This window comes from Python bivittatus, unplaced genomic scaffold (assembly GCF_059951505.1).
Source record: "Python bivittatus isolate LINGU-HERP-01145 unplaced genomic scaffold, Pbiv_v1 ctg000580_np1212, whole genome shotgun sequence".
In the NCBI taxonomy this organism is placed as follows: domain Eukaryota; kingdom Metazoa; phylum Chordata; class Lepidosauria; order Squamata; family Pythonidae; genus Python; species Python bivittatus.
Genome location: NW_028277087.1, coordinates 23,908,134 through 23,928,526, shown reverse-complemented (window position 1 = coordinate 23,928,526; position 20,393 = coordinate 23,908,134). Strand labels below are relative to the sequence as shown.

Sequence of the window (20,393 nt, the reverse complement as noted above, 5' to 3'; positions counted from 1 at the left end):
GGCATGACAGGGATCCCTCCCCTCCCCCTCTTCCTGGCATGACAGGGATCCCTCCCCTCCCCCTCTGCCTGGCATGACAGGGATCCCTCCCCTCCCCCACTGCCTGGCATGGTAGGGATCCCTCCCCTCCCCCTCTTCTTGGTGCTGCAGGAGTACTACCACCACCACCACTCCAGGGTATGCCACCTCCTCCTCCCCCACTGCCTGGGATGGAAGGGCTACCCCCTCCTCCACCACTGCCAGGCATCCCACCTCCTCCACCTCTAGAAGGCAATGCAGAGGAAATTGTGCCGGCATGGGTTAACCCCCTTAGCTATGCTATACCTTCCCCTAAAAGAGTGAAGATGCCAACACTGAGGATGAAGAAGCTGAACTGGCAGAAGCTCCCCTCCAATGTGGTGAGAGGTGAGTAGTTCTGAAGTCTTCTTCAAGTGCTGGATCCTTAGACCATTCAAGTGACACTTTAAAGAAAGCCAAAGAAGGGTCTTGGTTTGTTCCAGCAGATTATTTTCCCCTGTGGTTGAGCCTGTGCTGAGATTCCCCTTGTCCATCCTGTTCTGTGTGTGCTTCGTCTGAAGTAATGGGAGCAGGACAAGGGGATTTTTCATAGCGGTACCAGTAATGTGGGCCAAGGTTTTACGTTCATGTTCCCTCTCGTGCATACTTTTCTGAACGAGATGAAAGCAGAATCTGAAAGTTTTTATGTATATTATAGCTGGCATATTTAACATTATTTTTGAAAGAGAGAAAATGTATCAGTTCTGTCCATGGCATAAACTTATCAGTGTTTGATGTATTGTTCTCTTCAAGCTGAAACATTGCCATTTTTAAAAATTTCCCCCTTTAGGTATCATCTGCACATAAAAAGGCAGGGAAGAATTTTTGCTGTTTTGGAAAGGTATTATCCTTCAGTGTACTATCAAGACTATACAGATTAAACATCTGCATGAGTGTATCAGCACTGAATGGACTTCCTCAACAATTACATAATCTCAAAGTTGCTCACATATCCAGGGAAGTTACATTTTAATTCCTGCCATCCCCAAACTGGGGAGTAGGACTCAGCCAGAAACCATGGAGGGCTGAGCCAGGACTCAGCTGAATGGGCAATCATTGCATTGGATTTTTATTCCTGTAACCCTAGCACACATCCTATAAACTAAGGATATTGGAGTTAAAGGCACCAGACTGGGAAAGGTCAAGAGTAAGGTTACTGCAAGTGTTCTTCCCCTTTTCTACCCAAAGTCTATGGCAGTGTTGTCCAAACTTGGCCACTTTAAGATGAGTGGACTTCAACTCCCAAAATTCCCCAGCCAGCATGGCTGGCTGGGGAATTCTGGGAGTTGAAGTCCACTCATCTTAAAGTGGCCAAGTTTGGACAACACTGGTCTATGGCAACTAGATAGTTAACCATTTTCATTATGGGAGAAGTTTCTGTACATTTTTTGCTATACATTTTCCCCCACTGTATATATTTTAAAACTTTTCTTAGATCTCTATCCTGCCTTTCCTCCAGGAACTCAAGACAATATATTTGTCCCACATTACAAATGTTGAATCGGTGCTATCATTTCAAAGGCATAGATATGGACAGTGAAGGTATGAGATGTAACCCACCATCCTGCCTTTTGTCTTTCAGAGAGTCACTCCATGTGGGCATCAGTAACAAGAGAGAGCGAGGAGTCCATCAAGCCAGATTACACTAGAATAGAACAGTTGTTCTGCTTCCCACAAAGCAAGCCCAAATCAAAGGAAGTGGCACCAGTGAAGACAGAACCAAAAGAGGTATGCTGATAGTTTGCTTGAACTCACCCTATTCATATAGATGATTGCTTGAACCATCCAAGAGTTCCCATAAACCAGGCCTGTAGCTTGCTGCAAAAGAGCATCCTGTTACACAACCAAGCAAGGAAGCATTTGAGGTTAGAAGAAACATGCTTTGTTCATGTTAGAGTTCTACATGCTTTGAAAATGGTTTGCAAGGAATGCTTCAGATCTTATGTGAGATCTCATGTCTCTGCTCTTGATTAAGGCTTATACTGTATAGATTTTTCAGGCTTCCATGCAAGCCTGTAAAATGATGTGGCTGCTTTAAGAATCACAATAATTCTTTTTTTCAAGAATTATTCCCAATACAACAATTTTAATTAGTTCCTTGTTAAGGGCAAGTACATATTATCCATTACTAATGTTCCAAAAACAGGATTCTTAACAGAGTTCAGCATATTATTATTATTATTATTATTATTATTATTATTATTATTATTATTTATTGGCTGTTCAATTCCAGTGGACTCTAGTCTTAATGCTAAACTAATGCCACAAAAAAAGAATGAAGAGAAAATATTGGCATTACTCACATCTACCAACTGAGGATAGCATTCTATAGATTTGGCAAAGTCCATTTATGGTGCCATAAGTCTTGTAACTTTACAAATTTCTATAAAAATAAGGCTGAAAATAACAGGTGGGTGGTTTATAATTTATACTTTATAATGAATTTCTAAAACTGACCAAAAATGTTTCAATTGTCCAAAACAGATCACATTTCTAGATTCCAAAAAGAGTCTTAATTTGAACATATTTTTGAAGCAATTTAAGTGGTAAGTGGTATTTTTATGTTGATAAAATAATACTAACATCAAACATTTTTGGAAAACAATATTTCTAATTGTTAATGCTGCCATCCTGTGCTTATTTTGTGTATGTACTTCTTGTGGTTTCAGTACAATTTAAGAGAATAGATATATACAACAGATTAGAATTTGTGCTTTTATATAAAGCTTATCATACATTCAGAATCTGGCATATACACATATATACACATGGAGCTTCCCCAAGGAGCCATCTTGCTTTAATGAAGCTTCTCTCTATACTGAAGTAAAGAGGAGAATTCTGTCTATTTACTGGGATCTGCTATCAGCAGGTATCATTGAATCAAGTCTGATATATTTTTGCAACATGTACTTGGGACTGGTTCCACCTTGGATAGATGCTACCTGTCATCATAACATAATAGATATGGCCTTAAATTAGTCCATGGTAGCTTTTTTGCTTGAACCCAAGGAACTGTGTTTTCATTCATCATTTACCCTAGCTTCCAGTATTCATTGTTAGGCAACTTAGAATACAGTTGCCATGACTAATTACTGCTAATCAATTTGCCATTGTTATATATACCCAATCCTTTTTAAACCTATGTTAGCTGGCAACCAATACTGAATTTTGTGGTAATGAATTCAAAACATCAACTACAGGCATAGAATGAAAAAATATTTTTCTTTTCTGACTTAACATGCTTGCCAATCAGTTTCATTGGGTGGGCTCAACACTCTAATATTATGAGAAGCTGAGAGAATCCTCTGTCTCTCCCCATAACTACATAACAATGATTGCATCTAATCAACAATCTCCTTTATCCACAGCACAAATGAGGAGGTGGTTAGCATGATTCAGAAAGGTGACAGAACAAAATTTGATGTTGAAGTTCTCAAACAGCTACTTAAACTCCTACCGGAAAAACATGAAGTAAATAACAGTTTGTTATTTCAGTTTTCTTTTGTATTGCATTTGCTGCATTCATACATCATGACTGAATAATCTATTATCAAGGTGTTTTTTTTAATTGATATCTTCTGGCCTCTTCATCAGTGTGGCTGTGAAAAGAAGTTCAGAAGCTGACCCTTCAGATTTAAATTAATCAGAGTATAATATTACACCAAAACAAAAATGTAATTAATCATTAATAATTTATTAAAATAAGATAGCTTTATAACCCATCATGATGTTCAGAACCACAAGCCTTTGTATGTGTGTGTACAGCATTGTTACTGGAACATGACATTTCTCTTTTCTTGCTAGATAGAAAACTTGAAATCTTTCAAAGAAGAAAAGGAAAAGTTAGCCAATGCAGATCAGTTCTATCTTCTACTCCTTGGAGTTCCTAGGTAAGGGAAATTTTAATGAGAATATTTGCCAAAGAAATATACATTTTAATTAATTTAAATGTAGACATTAGCAAAACAGCTCTAAAGCAGGAACTATCATTTGTTTTAGATGATTCCAGCATTATCATAGTAGCCACAAAAGAGGCATTCCAATTATATGTGAGAGAAAAGTTATATGCTTCTTCAGATGGCAGTTGTTATCTGCACTTTCAGAAGTACTAGTATAAAGAAATGTACTTTAATATCCAAATGAATTGGACCCATTTTTTTTGGCTGAGTAAAAATGGATTAAAAGGTAATTTGATAAAATAAAAATAGTGTTTTAATGTGTTCTGTTGGCAGTTTAGAGTAAAGTTAATACAAAATATTTTTCACACAAATAAATGCCAGCCGCATCTTCATACTATGACTGAGCTGGAATGGACACCATGATTCTTTCAAATGGGTCCAGTTGTTTCACTACCTTTTGTAGGGAAGGGGCATTCAGTCTCCAGAATGAGTTATTAGAATACAGTTGCTATAGTGGAATCACACACTGTTTCCTTTCTTTTTTCGTTTTCTTGTTAACAGTTTAAGAAATTGGCATATTCGCTACAGTCTAGGTGTGCTGCACTCTGGAAAGAAAAAACTATAGTATCACAATCACTGAAGTGAACTACTCCTACTTCAAGTCTCCTTCCCAAAAATAGGATAAACTTTGCCCAATCACCCAAGTGCACTTTCCATTTCTGGATGTGTTTGAGATTCCCTTTCTAGACTGGGCACATGCTTTAATGGGATGAAAAAAACAAATCTAGTTCATGCAAGCTTTTTCTAAGTACAATAACATTTCATGGGAAATAAGACAATTTTCATCTACCATTGAGAAAAGCTGAGAGTGGAAGCAAAGTAAAACTTTTGGGGGAGATAATTTCAGATTCTGGGCTCTAGCACTGTATCCAGGCTGAATGATTACCACTTACTCTAACAGATAGGCTATCCATTAATAACAGCTCAAGAACCCTTAGTTTCTTGATCCTTATTGAATTCATCCTGTCCTAAGAACATGTCAAAAGTAAATGACAGTAGGCTAGGTAGACCCATGACTGGCTTCACATATCCAAGCCATAGAAGATAATGATGCAGATAGATCTTAATGATCCTAACTGGATATCGTGATTAATAACTGTTAATAGACGTAAGTTCTAATAATGGGTCTAATAATTCTAGCTTTCCCAGAATGTCTGTGGGGAAGCCAAGCTACCTAAATAAATTTAAATTCACAAGATACATTCAGCTGTTTTGCTCCTTAATAGTGATTGGCTTGAAAAATGTTCATTCTAGTTCTGTTGAGTGCATAGCGTGCAATGTGGTATTTGTATGATTTCTCCATCCTAGCTACCAATTGCGGATTGAATGTATGCTGCTGTGTGAAGAGACTGCTGTTCTGCTGGAGATGTTGCAGCCCAAAGCAGAAACAATAAGGAGGGCTTGTGAAGGTTAGTAATTGTTTAAAGCCTAAGTGTAGTTTGGGTGTTCTGAGTAGTCCAAAGAACAGCCAGTTCCTTTCCAATCTAAAATCACAATTTGCTGAGAAATCAAACTCTAGTATCTTTGCAGAGGGCCAGAACTTAAATGGTTTGGTCAGTGCTTACATGAATACATAGATCTGTGTTTGCTCAGAAGATCAGTGTCCACTCCTGCAAGATGTAGATAATATTTATGTTCTCAGTCTCTCCAGATTAGTTAGCCAGATCTTTGAGAATGGAATGAAGCCATTATTGGTTTGGTATGCAGTGTACTAATCCCATCTGCATAGCAACAGAAGTCCTGCTCAGGCATTCACCCTTGAAGCAATGAAAGACGTGCAAGGTGGAGAGCAAAACCTCACTCAGTATCCCCAAGCTTTTATCACGTTCCATACTTACATACATGCCCATCATACCATTCCTCTTTGGGGTAAATAACTGCAAGCAAAGCACAGAGAAGGAATAAGAAATAGTAAAATGAAGAAATTAAAGATATGAAACAAGAAACAGAAAGAGAAACAGCTAAATCTAATTTACATGAACAACTGTGATGGCATGTATCTACGAAGAGGAGGGTGATGTGAGAGATCAAGGCTATCAGGAAGGAGGGGGCGCGTTCCAGGAAGGGAAAGGAGACAAAAGACAACACAGTCCGCAGGAGGAGCGTGGGAAGGGAAAGAAGTTCAGGATAGCCACTCCCTAGAGTCTCCCAGGGTAGAGCCACTTGTTGCTGTAGTATAGATTTAGTCTGGCAAGATTCTGTCTATCAGATGTAAGCAAATAAAAGAACCTAACTCAACTGGACTGTTTCACCGTTGTTCTTGGGCTGGGCCTGACAACAACATACACCATATCTCTACATACCCTTTTATTCTTTATTCTGTCACAGCTATATACCATTCCCCCATTTGAGGATCTTATCAGTTTCATCCAATCATCCCTCTTCCTTTCAACCCATTACTCTTCCTTTGCATTCTCTTCCCTGCAAGATCCAGATGGCTCCCACTCTGCCATTTTTTAGAAGAGCAGTGGAGACCTGGCTCTTCACCCAGGCCTTTGGCAAGGGAGAGAGAGACCCCTCACTTCATTCCATCTGGTCCGTCACACTTGCCAGCTATTATTGTCATTTCTTTGTTTGATTGTTGTGAGCTGTCCAGAGTCGTTGGGTGTCAGGCAGCATACAAGTTTAATAAATTGTTGTTTCGTTATGATTTGATCTTCAGTCCTTCTATCTTTATGACCAAACCACCTCAATGTATTTTTTTATACTGATCAATCACTTCTATACTGCATGCAGTCAGTGCTTATTCAGCACCCATTTATGCTATCTCTTCTTGTTTCAGCACGCACATTTCTTAAACAACCCGTTCTCATTGCATTCAGCTTATCTTTGTTTCTCCTGACATTGAACTTTCACTTCTACAATATATAACAAAGTGGTCTTTTTTCATACACAGCCTTTTAAGAATTCTTTTGATAAGCATTCATTCCTTAAAACAGACCACAACATATCAACTAGCTTTGTGTCAGCATTTGTACATTATAACATTTCTCCATCCATTTTCCCATCTTTAGTAAATATTCAGTCACCTGCTCTAATTTTTTTCCACTTATGTATAACTTGCAGCCATAGAATCATCAAGCTGGAAGGGATCTCAGATGACATCTAGTCCAACCCTCTGCTTGGTGCACAATTTGCTAAAACATTTGTTCTCACACAATGTTTATTTTGGTTACATACCAGTATTATGATACTCCACAAATAACCTTCAATTCCATATTAATGCAAAAGACACCATACTTCAAGCCTATTCATTTTCTTATACACTTTCTCTAAATCAACAAACACAGATTAAAAATTCTTTCTCACATTCATAAATTTTTCAGTGATCTCCCAAAGAACAAAAATCTGGTCTGCATGCTCTTGTCCAGCATAAGGCTGCACTGTACTTCCCAGATTTTGTTCATCATCACCTTTTGTACCCTTTCAGTAGAATTCTTGGACACACTTAACTAACAAATCCCGCTCTAGTTTTTGCACTCACACTTGCTCCCTTTACATTTGCAGAAAGGAACAGTAGCCACGTTCTTCTAATCATTAGACATGGGTACAGTCTTCACACAACACACTAAACAAATCATACATCTATTCCATAAGAAAACAACTTCCGCATTTAAACATTTCTCCAGTTACACCATCTATACCTGCAGCATTATTTTCTTCAACATTCTTCCAACATTTATTGCTCATTATTTAGAAAGTGAAGACACTCATTTAATTAATATTGACATTTTCACCATGCCATCTATGTTCACCTATTTAACAGGCTTTCTTTCCTTTTAGATCTCCGCGCAAGCCGTCGGTTGCCCATTTTCTGTCAATTGATCCTCAATGTTGGAAACTTCCTGAACTATGTAAGCAATCTTGAAAAAATGCACATTTAAAAAATGATGAGTAAAAATGTATCGTTCCTCTTGCCTGTTTTGCAAATATTGCTCAAACCAGCATTATAAGAGAAGCAAATACAGCATTATTTGTTTGTGTTTTTTTTCCTTTGAAAGGGAAGTCACACAGGAGATGCTGATGGTTTTAAAATTGGTACATTGCTCAAGTTAACAGAAACCAAAGCAAACCAGACTCGTATTACACTGCTCCACCACATCTTAGAGGTATTTTCTGCTGTTTTTCATTGAGAAATTTAACAGTAATAGTAAAATAAATTAGCAATAGATAGAAACTGATCCAACTAAAATGTATACTAGCCAGAAATCATCTGTTTAAGGTAGTGTCTTCTTTTATTTTGTTTTTTGTTTCCCTAATAATTTTATTACAAAGTACTTGAGGGAGATGGTATTTAATTAAATAGGTCTTTGCCAAGTACATACGCACAAACTTTGTTTTTGCTTACACAAAATATTTCTTCATGACTTTTCTAGAGTGTTTTTCTTGCTCATCTATCTTTATAGATTTATTTTGCTTTCTTATTAATGCCGGTCAAACTTTTTGTCAGATTGTTATTTGCACTTTTTGATCTTACTCTCTGCCATTAATTATAGTGCTGAGGCTATTTCAAGGGAATATAAGACATCCTTGCAGAACAATATTAGGCACAGAAGCAGGACCCAAATTATGGCAGTTCTCTGTTTTAGAATCCTGTCCAGCCTAGAGATGGGGGAGATCTTTTCCTTTTACCTTCCTAGTAGATCTTTGTGGCAGCTTTTTAAACTGAGTCTTGAATTTTCATAAAGATTAACAAATGTATTTTGGCATAATACAGTCCATTTCATCAAAAGTAGTGGTAGCCCTTGCTTTTTGGAACAATCTGCCCCGATATGCGGCTGGCCCAATCCTTTCAGTCCAGATAAATGGAGTCCCAGTTGGTTGAGTTGCAGTATATTTTACCCTGATCACCATTTTACTGTTCACACAAGATGCTTGGAGGTTTTTGTAGCAACCCTTTGAAACTTGTTTTTAATTCCCGCTCATTGATCCAGATCCATCTACACTTAATAGTTAAGGTGTTTTGGATTCAGAGGACTGAAGGCTGATTCTACCTCATTCAGTTTCATCCAATGCTAGAAACTCATATGCTTCCACAATCACCATGTATGTTCAGGTGTACTTGAGCAGAGAGATCACCCCTTTGGTAGATCTCTGTTTAACTAGTCTGTGGCAGGCAGCCAGTGTTTATTATCTCTGAGTAATGGGTTAACATGCAGAAAAACTGCAGCCGTCATAAATCATGCAAGTATATAACTGGAATTTTAATATTTTCTCTCCTTTTTTTTTTTGGTTTAGGAAGTGGAAAAAAATCATACTGATTTGCTTCAGCTCCCCAAAGATCTTGAATGTGTTTCAAAGGCAGCTGGGTAGGTATCCACTGTATTTTTGCTTATATATTTGGCATACAGTGTTTTTCTGGGCATATTTCTTTCTTAAATTATTGTTGCAAAAAAAAAAAGAAAACCCTAGCCAATAAATCATGCCATCTTTAACAAGTAAAAATAATTTGACTAATCATACTTTAAAATAGGATTTTCAATATTCATCATCAAAAACTTTTTCATGGCAAGAGAATTGTTGTTTGAGCCTCCATATGAATAACCCAAAACCTCTGAAGTTGTTTTCTGTACAATTAGGGTCGTATAGTCCCACCATGTCCACAGAATTCCCACTTTGTTCCTATGAATCAATAGATGCAGAAGCAACACATATGGCTTGTTTCTTTTCAGAATCAATCTGGATGTGATTCATTCTGAATCCAGCTCCAATATAAAGAAATTGGTGGAACTTGAACGGAAGCTGTCGTCCTCAATTGAAGAAGTGAAAACCCAATATGGAACAGCTATTCAGGTTAGTGTAAGACAAGCTGAAGTTACACTTCATGCTCTCCTTGGAGGACATCTCCAATGTTTCCATGAAGTTAGCTGATCCTTTTTGAATTTCAATTTCAATCTCTTCCAGGATAGTTTAAGTGCTAACAAAAAGTTGGAGCTTGAGTTTGAACTCATTGAAGCTAAGAGGATGGAGCTTGCCAACTACCTCTGCGAAGATCCAAACAAATTGTCTTTGGAGGATATATTTAACACCATGAAAACTTTCCGGGATCTCTACATCAAAGCACTAAAGGTTTGTATTTGAGACATTAGAAAATACAATCAGTATTGTTGTGAGACCTCATTCTGATGCACAGCAAAAGTCTTGGGAAATCCTTAGATGGATGGTATCATTTCAGACTACATGTATGTGCGCACACACGCACACACACACACACACAAAAACTAGAGGGCTGTGAGTGTGCAGCATTTTCGATTTGATTTCAAAACACTTCTGTACAGCACAGGAGGTTGCAAATATAGCACTCATCTTCAACGTTCTTAAAAACTTTTTGAGGGAAAAAAAGTCATAAAATCCACAGCAGGCTCATTGGAGTTGGCACCACTAGGGACAGTATAAGAGGAGATTTATGTCCCCCTCTCTCCTCATTCCCTTTCTTCTCATGATCCATTTTTCTTCCTCCATACACACAATGCATATGTGGACATAAAAATAACACAAATAGAGAGCAAGAATTCCTAGTCTTGAGCAGTTCTATTTTTACTGAGCAGAACATCCATTTCTATGCATAATCAGAAAATTGATATTAAAATAATACCAGGACTATAGTTTCAGGATGATTCTTGGGGAATTGATTGCTTAACCAAAGTATACACATTCCTTCTTACTGAGCCTGTATTTTTCCCATGCATTTTCCTGCAAGATTTTGGAAGTGTTTAAGCGCTTCTGAATCTTGATAGTTCAGCTATAATTTGGGTCTCATCTTATTGTCCCCTTTTTCTGCCCTCTTGATGGGATTTAGTATCTCACATCTATTAAAAAACATAAATTATTTTATGTTGTGCTACTTCTCCCTCTTTACTTACTTTTAGTTTTATGGACTGATTTTTCTTAGTTCTGATTCCATAATTAGACACCCTGAATCTTGGGATTCCAAAAGATGTGTAGGATATAATTTGTCTTAAATAAAGTTGATCTAATTGTGATTTGTAAATCAGAATTGTATGATGGACTTTAGCCACAGTTTCCTTGTTCAGGCATTGGAAGAAACTGGTTTAACAAATTAGAAACTCTGGGCACCCAAGAAGGGAGCACTTAATACATAGTGCACTCCTGGACCTACAAACCTCAGTCTGACCTGGACCAGTGACTCAGTATGCTAGCTAAAGGGAATTTCCTGCAGCAAAGTTAAAAAGATGCACATGTCTTTAGACTATAGGCAAATTCTTTGCAATAGAAGTAGGCCCAATGTGGAATATTGTAATATGACAGGTGAAAATCAGGCAAAAATTAGATGTGCCTTTTGCATGTCTGTGTTTCCCATACACAGGAAAACAAGGACCGAAAGGAACAAGCAGCCAGAGCTGAGAAAAGGAAGAAACAGTTGGAGGAAGAAGAAGCTAAGAGGCAAAAAGGGGAAAATGGAAAAATCAGTGAGTAATTTAAGGGTTTTTCTTGACTTGGGTTCTATAAGCCTACATATATCTGGCAGCAAGGCCATTGAATTCAACAGAATTTACTTCTTAATTAATCTGTATGGAATTGTAGTATCTGTGTGAGGAAGTATTTAATCTCAGGTACTGCTGTCAGTGCGTCTTTGGCCAGATACCATTTAGCCTGGAATAAGCCCCGCTGAGTTTAGGGGAAGGTACTTCTGAGAGCCAGGATGCTGTAGTAGTTACAGTGTTGGACTAGGATTAAGGAGACCTACATTCAAACCCATCCTGAGGTTTTAGGTGAGGTGTAGTCTCTCAGCCCGACCAATTTCACAATAGGTTTCTGGAGGGGAAGAAAAAACGGAGGAAGGAATGCTATGCACACCACTTTGAACACCAGGCAAGTTATAATTCTAACAAAAGAATAAGAATACGTATGTGTACACATGTGTGTCTGTGAGATAGATAGATAGATAGATAGATAGATAGATAGATAGATAGATAGATAGATAGATAGATAGATAGATAGATAGGTAGGTAGGTAGGTAGGTAGGTAGGTAGGTAGGTAGGTAGATAGATAGATAGATAGATAGATAGATAGATAGATAGATAGATAGATAGATAGATAGATAGATAGATGGATGGATGGATGGATGGATGGATGGATGGATGGATGGATGGATGGATGGATGGATGGATGGATGGACACACACACACACACAAAAGAGATACACACAAAGAAACTTGTGCAAGTACGATCTAGCACCTATAATATAATACAGTAATGTATATAGCCTTGGTGCAAGGGAAAAAATAATCTCTTTACATGATAATTTGCTGCACTGAAGCATAATGCAGTTAGTAAGGAAATAAAGTTAAGCATTCCGGGTAAACACTCTCCAAGTAACATGAACTATAGTTGCCTGTTTTGCTGTGCTCAAGTTTCAGCGAGAGCTGCTAGAACCAAACTAAGTGCACAGTTCTGCTCCGTCTCTCCCATTTATCAATACTTTCAGTTTATGGACATCTGGAATGTTTTTGTAATTCCCCCACACAGCCAGAAAATGAAACACTAATCAGAAAGAAACAGAACTGTGGTTGGATGGGATTATTTGCATAAATACAATTACTTGGTGGTGCAGTGTCAGAAATTGCAAGGATGAAGCGCATTTGGGCTGCTTTTTCCCGGGTCCCAAACCACAGCTTTTACTGAGTTGATTTGCAGGTGCAACTACTGATCAATGGCATCCAGAACAAAATTCAGAGAACTGCAGGGCCTCCAGTCCATCCACACTCTCAGTCTGATTGCCCAACTCACTTTTTCTCCCAATTCCAACTCTAGTTAAGAAAGGAGCTGTGAAGCAAGAGGAAGTGTGTGTTATCGATGCTTTGCTGGCTGATATACGGAAAGGGTTCCAGCTGCGGAAAACAAACAGGAACAAAAACGGCACAGACACTCCCGTGAAAACCACACCTCAGAGAGGCAAAGTGATTGGTAAGAACAGAAATCCAGAAAAGCTCGTGAGTTTCTTTTTCCCTTGTTTAACACACAAAGGGCCAGCTTGTTTCCATCTAGAACAAGGAAGAACTGTATTCATTGTCTTCTTTTTGTTATTTATCTCAAACCCCTTTCAAAAACATTCACAAAGAGAACAGCATGAAGCAACATCACCTCAGTGTCCAGAAATTATTTTTTTTCTCCTTATTGCTAAAATTGCAAATGTTTATGGGAAAAGAGAATAGTATGAACTGGGAACAGTATAACGCTAGCTAGCAAAGTTCTTTTCTTTCTTTTTTTAATGTTGGAACGTTGTTTGGGGATACTTGCTCATTGCACTAGGTCCTTTTCCAAGTAAAAATGAAAGCCATATTTGTTGGAAAGCGCCCTCATGTGGTCAGGTCTAGTGCGGACCATATCATTAAGAGCAGAAAAGACTCCAAGTCAAGCTTGATTCCTGGCAAGTTCAGGGATACATCCGCACCGTTTTCTTGGCAACAATATGAAAGTGGTTTACCACTGCCTTCTTTCAGGATTCTTTTGTTTTTTGTTCCCAATCTGGTCTGCAGCCATGGAATTCCCTAGTGGTCTCCCATTCAAGCGCAGATGAGGTCAGTCACGTACTGCCCTACTGAGGCAGACCCATATCATAGGCTGTAGTAAACCTGAATTTGACCTCCCCAAAGTGGTCCTCCATGCCCAATGGAGTGACAACATGAAGTTGTTAAATTTTCCACCACCACCGCTCATGTGAATACACATGCACGGACAGACACACATGATGGAAGCCGGGACAGAAAAACTTGAATTGTGAAACAGAGTTAGAAAACCAACATAGGACATCTATATCCTGTAGTGATTTAAGGATTGTATTTAGTAGCTTAAAGCCCAGCTGTTGAATCCTGTTCAGAACTGAGTTTTTATTATTTGAACTTTACTAAGGTATTTTTACAGATCACAGGTGGGAGCTCAAATGACAGGAGGGTTCCTCTGTACATGCATAATATGTTAAAAAACAAAACCTGGCATTTGTTAAAAAAGACAGAACTGAATACTTCTCCTTAAATGATAGCTTTATATGCGCTAATATGCTTGTGTGTTTGTTTATGGAAGAACATTCTATGAACTCAGCCTCCATCTACATTTTGAAGTAATACAGCCCCCAAACACCACCTTTTGTTTTAGGCCTCTAAGTAAAGACAATTAATTACATGTGTAGGGCATATGAAGATAAATGCAACACTGTCTTTTTTGGGGGGTGGGGTGGGGGGGGTCTTTTTAACAGTATGTGCTGCAGAGGCAGAGGGGTTAACATGACAAGACCAAAGGAGGAACAGAGGGAAATTTTACCTTTCCCTCCCCAGCTATAGTTCCTGTAAATTCTTTCCACTGCTGCACACTGCAATAGCTGGGGCGGGGGGGGGGAGTTCCCATTATGTCAACATTATTATTTTTCTTACTGCTAAGAAAAAGGACGAGAGGAAAACTCTCAGCTCAGAAGAGAATAAAGTAATCTCTCACACTGTGATTGCAATAATTCCCACATTATCACTATTTTCTCCCTACTATTTCAATTTGTTTTTGATGGGGAAGACGGGATGATTCAGTGGCAACCTTTTCACAATCCAAACTACAACTATTTGGGTTGGGTTTAACTCTTATATATGTCATTGATTTTCAGGTCAAAGTGTTCAGGATGTGAAAGACCCAAAGCAAGAAGAAGATGTTTCGAGGGCACATAATAATTTCCAGGATCATGTAGAAAATGCCACACCTTCAGAAGGTGCTACCACAAAGGAGAAATCTGAGATGGCTGCTGACTCAATGGTTTCCCAGAAACCACCTGATTCCTTTGGAAATGGTACCTCCTCTCCAGTCCAGCCTGATTCCAAGAAGGGCTCCTTACATTCCTTTGTTTTGGAGGGAAATGGAGTAGCCCCAAATGGAACAAACTTGCCAGAAGGACATGACTCCCATTCCTTTCAAGATACTAATGACCATGATTTAGTGTTGTCTCAGTCCACTTCTTTTGTAAAGTTTACAAGTGGTGACTCAGGGCATTCAGCCAGCCTGGAGATCAAAGCGGGCCCAGTTGACTCAGGGGACCCAGCTGGTAGAACTGAACCTGATAGCTCATGGAACGGTTTAAATTCAAATGACCAGGTAAAGAGTATTAACAGAAAAGATGACACAGGAGAGAAAATACCTGGAAATAACAAACAGTTCACAGCCTCTCAAGAAGTGGCCCTTGAAACTTTGGCACTGCCAGAAGCATCAAAAGAAAATGAAGACCCATCCTCAGACTCCTTCTTAGACACTTCTCAGGAGAAGTCCTTCTCAGAAGAACCAGTGACTGATTCTTCATATTCGGCAACAGTACCTTCAGAACAAGCCCAAGCTGAAAAAGATGGCCAAAGAAGTTCAGCAAAGCGAAAGAAGAAAAAGAGGCACAGCAAGAGCCATTCAAGTAAGGCATTTTCATTGCAGCTGTTGAACATTAGGGCCAAATCAAGATGACCTCCTTAACCTGGATCCCTCCAGATATTTTCAACTACAACTCCCATCAAATTGATCTAGCATGCCCAATAGGCAGACATAACCCAAATTATCTGGAAGGATCCAGATTTGGAAAAGTTGGTTTCACAAATAGATCATTTGATTTATTAAGCGATCAACTGATTATTTGGGGTAGGGGAGCTTTAACATTATGTGAATGCAAGTATTTATAAAAATGTAGATGGCATGGATCATTTTTACAAAAATATTCCCTGCTACCTTGCATCCCAAATAGAATGCCTCTTCTGATACAGCACCTGCTGCACACACATACATTTGATAAATGTGGAATTTGCTTTTCGTTTCAAAGCTGTTGTTTTAATTCATGCGCAAGTTTGATCGATTCTAACTTAACCAACTAAAATGTCATAGATCTAGAGGGACCCTTGTTTCCTCGCCCACTGACTTTAATCCCATGACTGTTGTTGCAGTGGATTTTGCTAATATCTTGTGGCTACATTTAGTGTCTTCTCTTTTATTTGAAAGCAGTGGTTGACACTGATTTAAAAGCGGTGGTTGATACTGGAGATAAAAAAACAAAAAGAGGTTGTGAGATACAGTGAGGTATGTAAACCGTCAGGGATGCTGCTGTATGTGAACTAACCATTGCGTTGGGACCTTACACACCTAATGAAGCTGTTGATCATTGCCACGTAAAGCTATGCTTCTTGTAGCTAATTACATGCACTATGTTATTTCTTTTTTAATAAATTGCTTTTTGTTTTGGGTGATTTGCTATCTGAGCTCAATTTCTGTAGCTACTGGAATCACTGGCAAGACTCCAGGCTTTGGGTCTTTTGTGTCAGCTAATCATCATTTACCTGGAGGAAAACATTGTCTCTTGTTAAATTGTTTAATGTTGTTAGACATGTTGGGATAATAGCAAACGTTTTTCTTTTTGTCTGATCCCCATTTTCCATTCTCTTAAATTCTATAAAAATGCAGTTTCAGGTATGGTCATCTTCACTACAGCATCAGAATAAGGCTAGCCAAGGGCTTCCATTAAGTGTTCAGCTAACAGAGCTTTGAAAAAAGATTCCTGTTCTAACACAATCCTCCTGTCTCATTGTATTTTTTGAACACTGTTGAATACTAATTTGATATTGTAGAATGTTTACTGATTCTGCAGTGCTGTAAAATATTAATCCAATGGTCCCAGGAAATGGCTTCGGGATTTTGCAAGTCTCCCTCTCCATGGTGGTAAGGAAGAGTCAGCCTTGCATGTTACATCCTAACAACTACAAGATCTTTTACTGGATCTGGACCATGTTCTTAGTACTCCAAGAATTCTCAAATTCTTCCTATGATTCAATTTCCATCTGCTTTCAGACCAGAAGTTGACCATTCCTGCAACTGTGTTGTTACTTTCTCCTTTGTCTTCTGATTGCAAGCAGCCATAACATAAACCAATCAAATGACATGTGATTTCCAAATGCTTTACTATGTGAGCAACATGCTTGTTTTACCAAACCATCTTTTTTTTTTAACAGTGTTATCAGAAATGAAAATTATGTGGAGCATTTTTCAGTGATGATTCCAACAACTGTCCATTATTTTCAGCCAGGGACCAGGTCCCCTTTCTCCTCACTCAACAACAACCCTATTCAGATATTTCCCCTTCCACTGATTCCCTCTCTTCAAGAAATATATTCTAATTAAGGTATTTAGAACTATGCAGTGTAGTAGGGAGCATCTCTACCTCTTTAACCTTATGGAAGATCTCCAACTGGAAGCACCAAATACATGTGGAGATTCTGGATGCTCTAGCAGTTGTATTTTCTATGGCCAGTTTTCTGTGTGCACACAGTTAGCCATACTCAAAGGGCTGTCTATAGAGTGTGCAACTTCTAGTGTCTCCATGCCCATCCTTAACGTGGTGACCCTAGTGCCTGGGCACCAATAGGCACCTCTTCTGGACCACGCTCAGGCCAAAGGAGTTGATCACATTTCATCTAGGTGAATAAGGATTAAGAAACCTAAATAAAAATGGTATGAAAGTGATTTTAAAATACTAAACGTAAATAGCAAGACTGATATGAACTTGTGTTGCTGGACATGCAAGGGAGTTTGTGCCACAGCCCATTAGGATATGCTCAGGATGACGGGATGGAAACCTCCTAAACTTTTCGAGCATATTCATTTTGGATCAGAAATCAAAATTAAATCTCCTCACATTTTATTATTACTTTCAGTTTGGACATTTTGGGGCCATTGTTATTCTTAGCTGATGAGCTCAGAGACACACAATCCTGTCATAGTATTAAAGCTAAGCAAACTGTAGTTTCAGTGGAATCTGTAGATAATGCAAAATGGCTGAATAAATGATGTATTCCCAAAGTAGCACTAAAAATGGACTTCTCCTCTTCTTTGCAGGTGGCACAGCAAGACAGAAAAAGTAAAAAACATGCTATTCAGCGGTGTCAGCTACTGGAAGAAGCCATGATAATAGGGTGGAGCCTAAATTTTGTCTGGAGATATTCGATAGCGAGTAATTAATACTCAAATATATGATATATCCAAACTTAGAAGCACTCAGCCTGTGCCTTATACAAAATTCTAATCGCAAAACAATTTTCTGCTATTTTGGAACCATGGAGTCAACTCCCATTGGACAAAATTCTTCTGTATAATGTAAAGGAAATGTGACCTAAGAAGGAGCAGGAACAAGTTGAAGCCAACAGAGTCATCTTTTGATTTAACACAGAAAACATTGAAAGTTTTATGGCACCAATCTCATGTTTAGATAATGTAGCGGCTCAGGAGTATGGTCCACCAGGGCCTGATTTTGTAAAGATCTGCATTTGAGTTATCAGCACCCTTAAGGTTTTCATGCTATACATTACACCAGGTTCAAGCAAACAAACTGTATTGCAGATGATTGTGAAAAGGTGGGGGAAAATATCTGAGAATATTTTTCACTCAGCTTCCTCACATAAAATCAGATACATATCATATTCCTATTTTTACACAAGAGAATTAAGAAGACTTGTCACTCGAAGGATTAGACAAAAGTGAGATTTGTCTTTCTTAACGAAGGTATGCAATTATTAGTATGAACACACATGAAGTGATCTACACCAGCGTTTCTCAACCTTGGCAACTTTAAGATGTGTGGACTTCAACTCCCAGGATTCCCCAGCCAGCAAGGCTGGCTGGGGAATCCTGGGAGTTGAAGTCCACACATCTTAAAGTTGCCAAGGTTGAGAAACGCTGGTCTACACTCTATAAACATTTATCCCAGCCTCTTTCTCACTATACACACTGCAGCATTTCTTTGCAAGAACAATTCCTCCCAAAGTAGTAATATTATTAATGCAATCAATTTACACTTTTTTTGTGGTGGTGGTAGTAAATGTGTTTGGGGTTAGGGTTTTGTTTTCTTTTCTTTTCCTTTTCCTTTTTGTTGCCTATAGCATTGATGGAAATATTTTAGCATTAATATTGGGAACGTGCTTCCTTTTTATCATAAAAATTGAAGTCGTTTTTTCGTAGTTTATAAATACTACTGAGAGAATTGCATATTTGTAAATAGCTGTCGCTTTTTGTATATTCACTTATATGATACTGAAGGTGTAGAAATTACTTTACAACCTGCATTTAGCAATTATTATTTGGAAAGAGGATGTTGACTGGGAGATATCCTGCTGAAATAAAATGTTGTCTTATAGTGGGCTTTGCAAAGCTTAACTTTGATTTCGTCTCCAGATCTGTTGGGGCAATCCCCCAAATACCCAGGAAGCATGCCTTCTCAGGGTCTCCACATCAGAGGTTTTGGCCATGCTGGCTGGAAATAATGGGAAATTATGAATTCCCAACAAGTGCAGAAAATGCCAGGTTTGAGAAAGCAAGCATACATTTTTGAAAGAAGTCAACTTTGCCCACATTTTACTTATCACAGGGTTTGAACAGAACTCAAGAATGTAACCCAGCCAGGTATCCTCTAGATCAGTGCTTCTCAATCTTGGCATTTTTAAGATGTGTGGCTGGGGAATTCTGGGAGTTGAAGTCCGCACATCTTAAAGTTGCTAAGATGGAGAAACAGTGCTCTAGATGTATTGCACTATAACACCTGTAATAGTCCAATACATCTAGAGTGCATCAGGTTGAGGGAGATTGCTGCAATTCTTGGAAATGATTGTGGGAGCAATTTTCTAAACACTGGATACCATGTTCTTCCTGTCACATGAAATTACATAAGCAGGACACCAAGAAGCCTCCATGGCTGGGCCCTGCATGTCAAGGCAAGCATGAAGAAACAGGAACAATTTGAAAGAAATAGGAGAACACCCAAGCTGGACCTCATAGATTAGACACATGTGTTTGGTAATCAGAGGAATAATTGAAAATGCAGGGACAAACCTATGGGAGTGGAGTGTGTCCTACTTTCACTGAACATAGAACAGAGAGTTCCAAAATGTCATAAAATGATAAATAAAGGAGGATGGGCTCTTATAGTTGAGTCTTCTTAGCTCTGCATGCTGTTGTAGCTGTCAGATTTTCCATTTTTTAATGGAATTGTTTTCCCCACCAACCCACGTCAATAGGAGTAGGCAGATGTCATTTTGCTAAAATGAAATCTCCCGATGAGATTATGAATGAGACTACTGATGGTTCTACGACATAACATCTCCAAGCTTGTGTTTACGTTTGTGTGTGTATGTGCGTATTTGCCTAGGTCACATGCACTTAGCACAATAAACTTGCTTTCCTTTAACAAGTTTACAACATTGCTTTTTTATTTAAAGAACATCCAAGAATGCCATGTTATAAGTGCTAAAATGTGCAAAAACCTGTTGGGATTTCCTAGCTCACAAATACTCAGATTGTGTCCTTGGAGTCTGTACACTTGCCTGAAAACTGCTCTTTCTGGATATTCATTGTACTAACCCA

At 38.5% G+C, this 20,393-nt stretch overlaps 1 protein-coding gene across 3 annotated transcripts; it reads left to right on the top strand.

The window, feature by feature from the left end:
* The first annotated feature begins 62 nt into the window (after positions 1–62).
* LOC103060940 (inverted formin 2) lies at positions 63–19,005 on the top strand. Of its 3 annotated transcripts, none has more exons than XM_007423950.3 (16): positions 64–405; positions 1,640–1,785; positions 2,542–2,603; positions 3,426–3,528; positions 3,862–3,947; positions 5,325–5,425; positions 7,800–7,870; positions 8,018–8,125; positions 9,255–9,325; positions 9,689–9,809; positions 9,921–10,085; positions 11,344–11,446; positions 12,792–12,944; positions 14,629–15,414; positions 15,993–16,067; positions 17,877–19,005. In XM_007423950.3, the coding sequence occupies exons 1-15, from the start codon at positions 180–182 to the stop codon at positions 16,064–16,066; spliced, it is 2,376 nt and encodes a 791-aa protein (XP_007424012.3). In that variant the 5' UTR covers positions 64–179; the 3' UTR covers position 16,067; positions 17,877–19,005. The 3 variants fall into 3 exon arrangements, with proteins under 3 accessions (XP_007424013.3, XP_007424012.3, XP_088005901.1); XM_088149775.1 differs by having other exon boundaries at positions 65–405; positions 15,990–16,067; XM_007423951.3 differs by lacking the exon at positions 15,993–16,067 and having other exon boundaries at positions 63–405.
* The last annotated feature ends 1,388 nt before the right edge of the window (positions 19,006–20,393 follow it).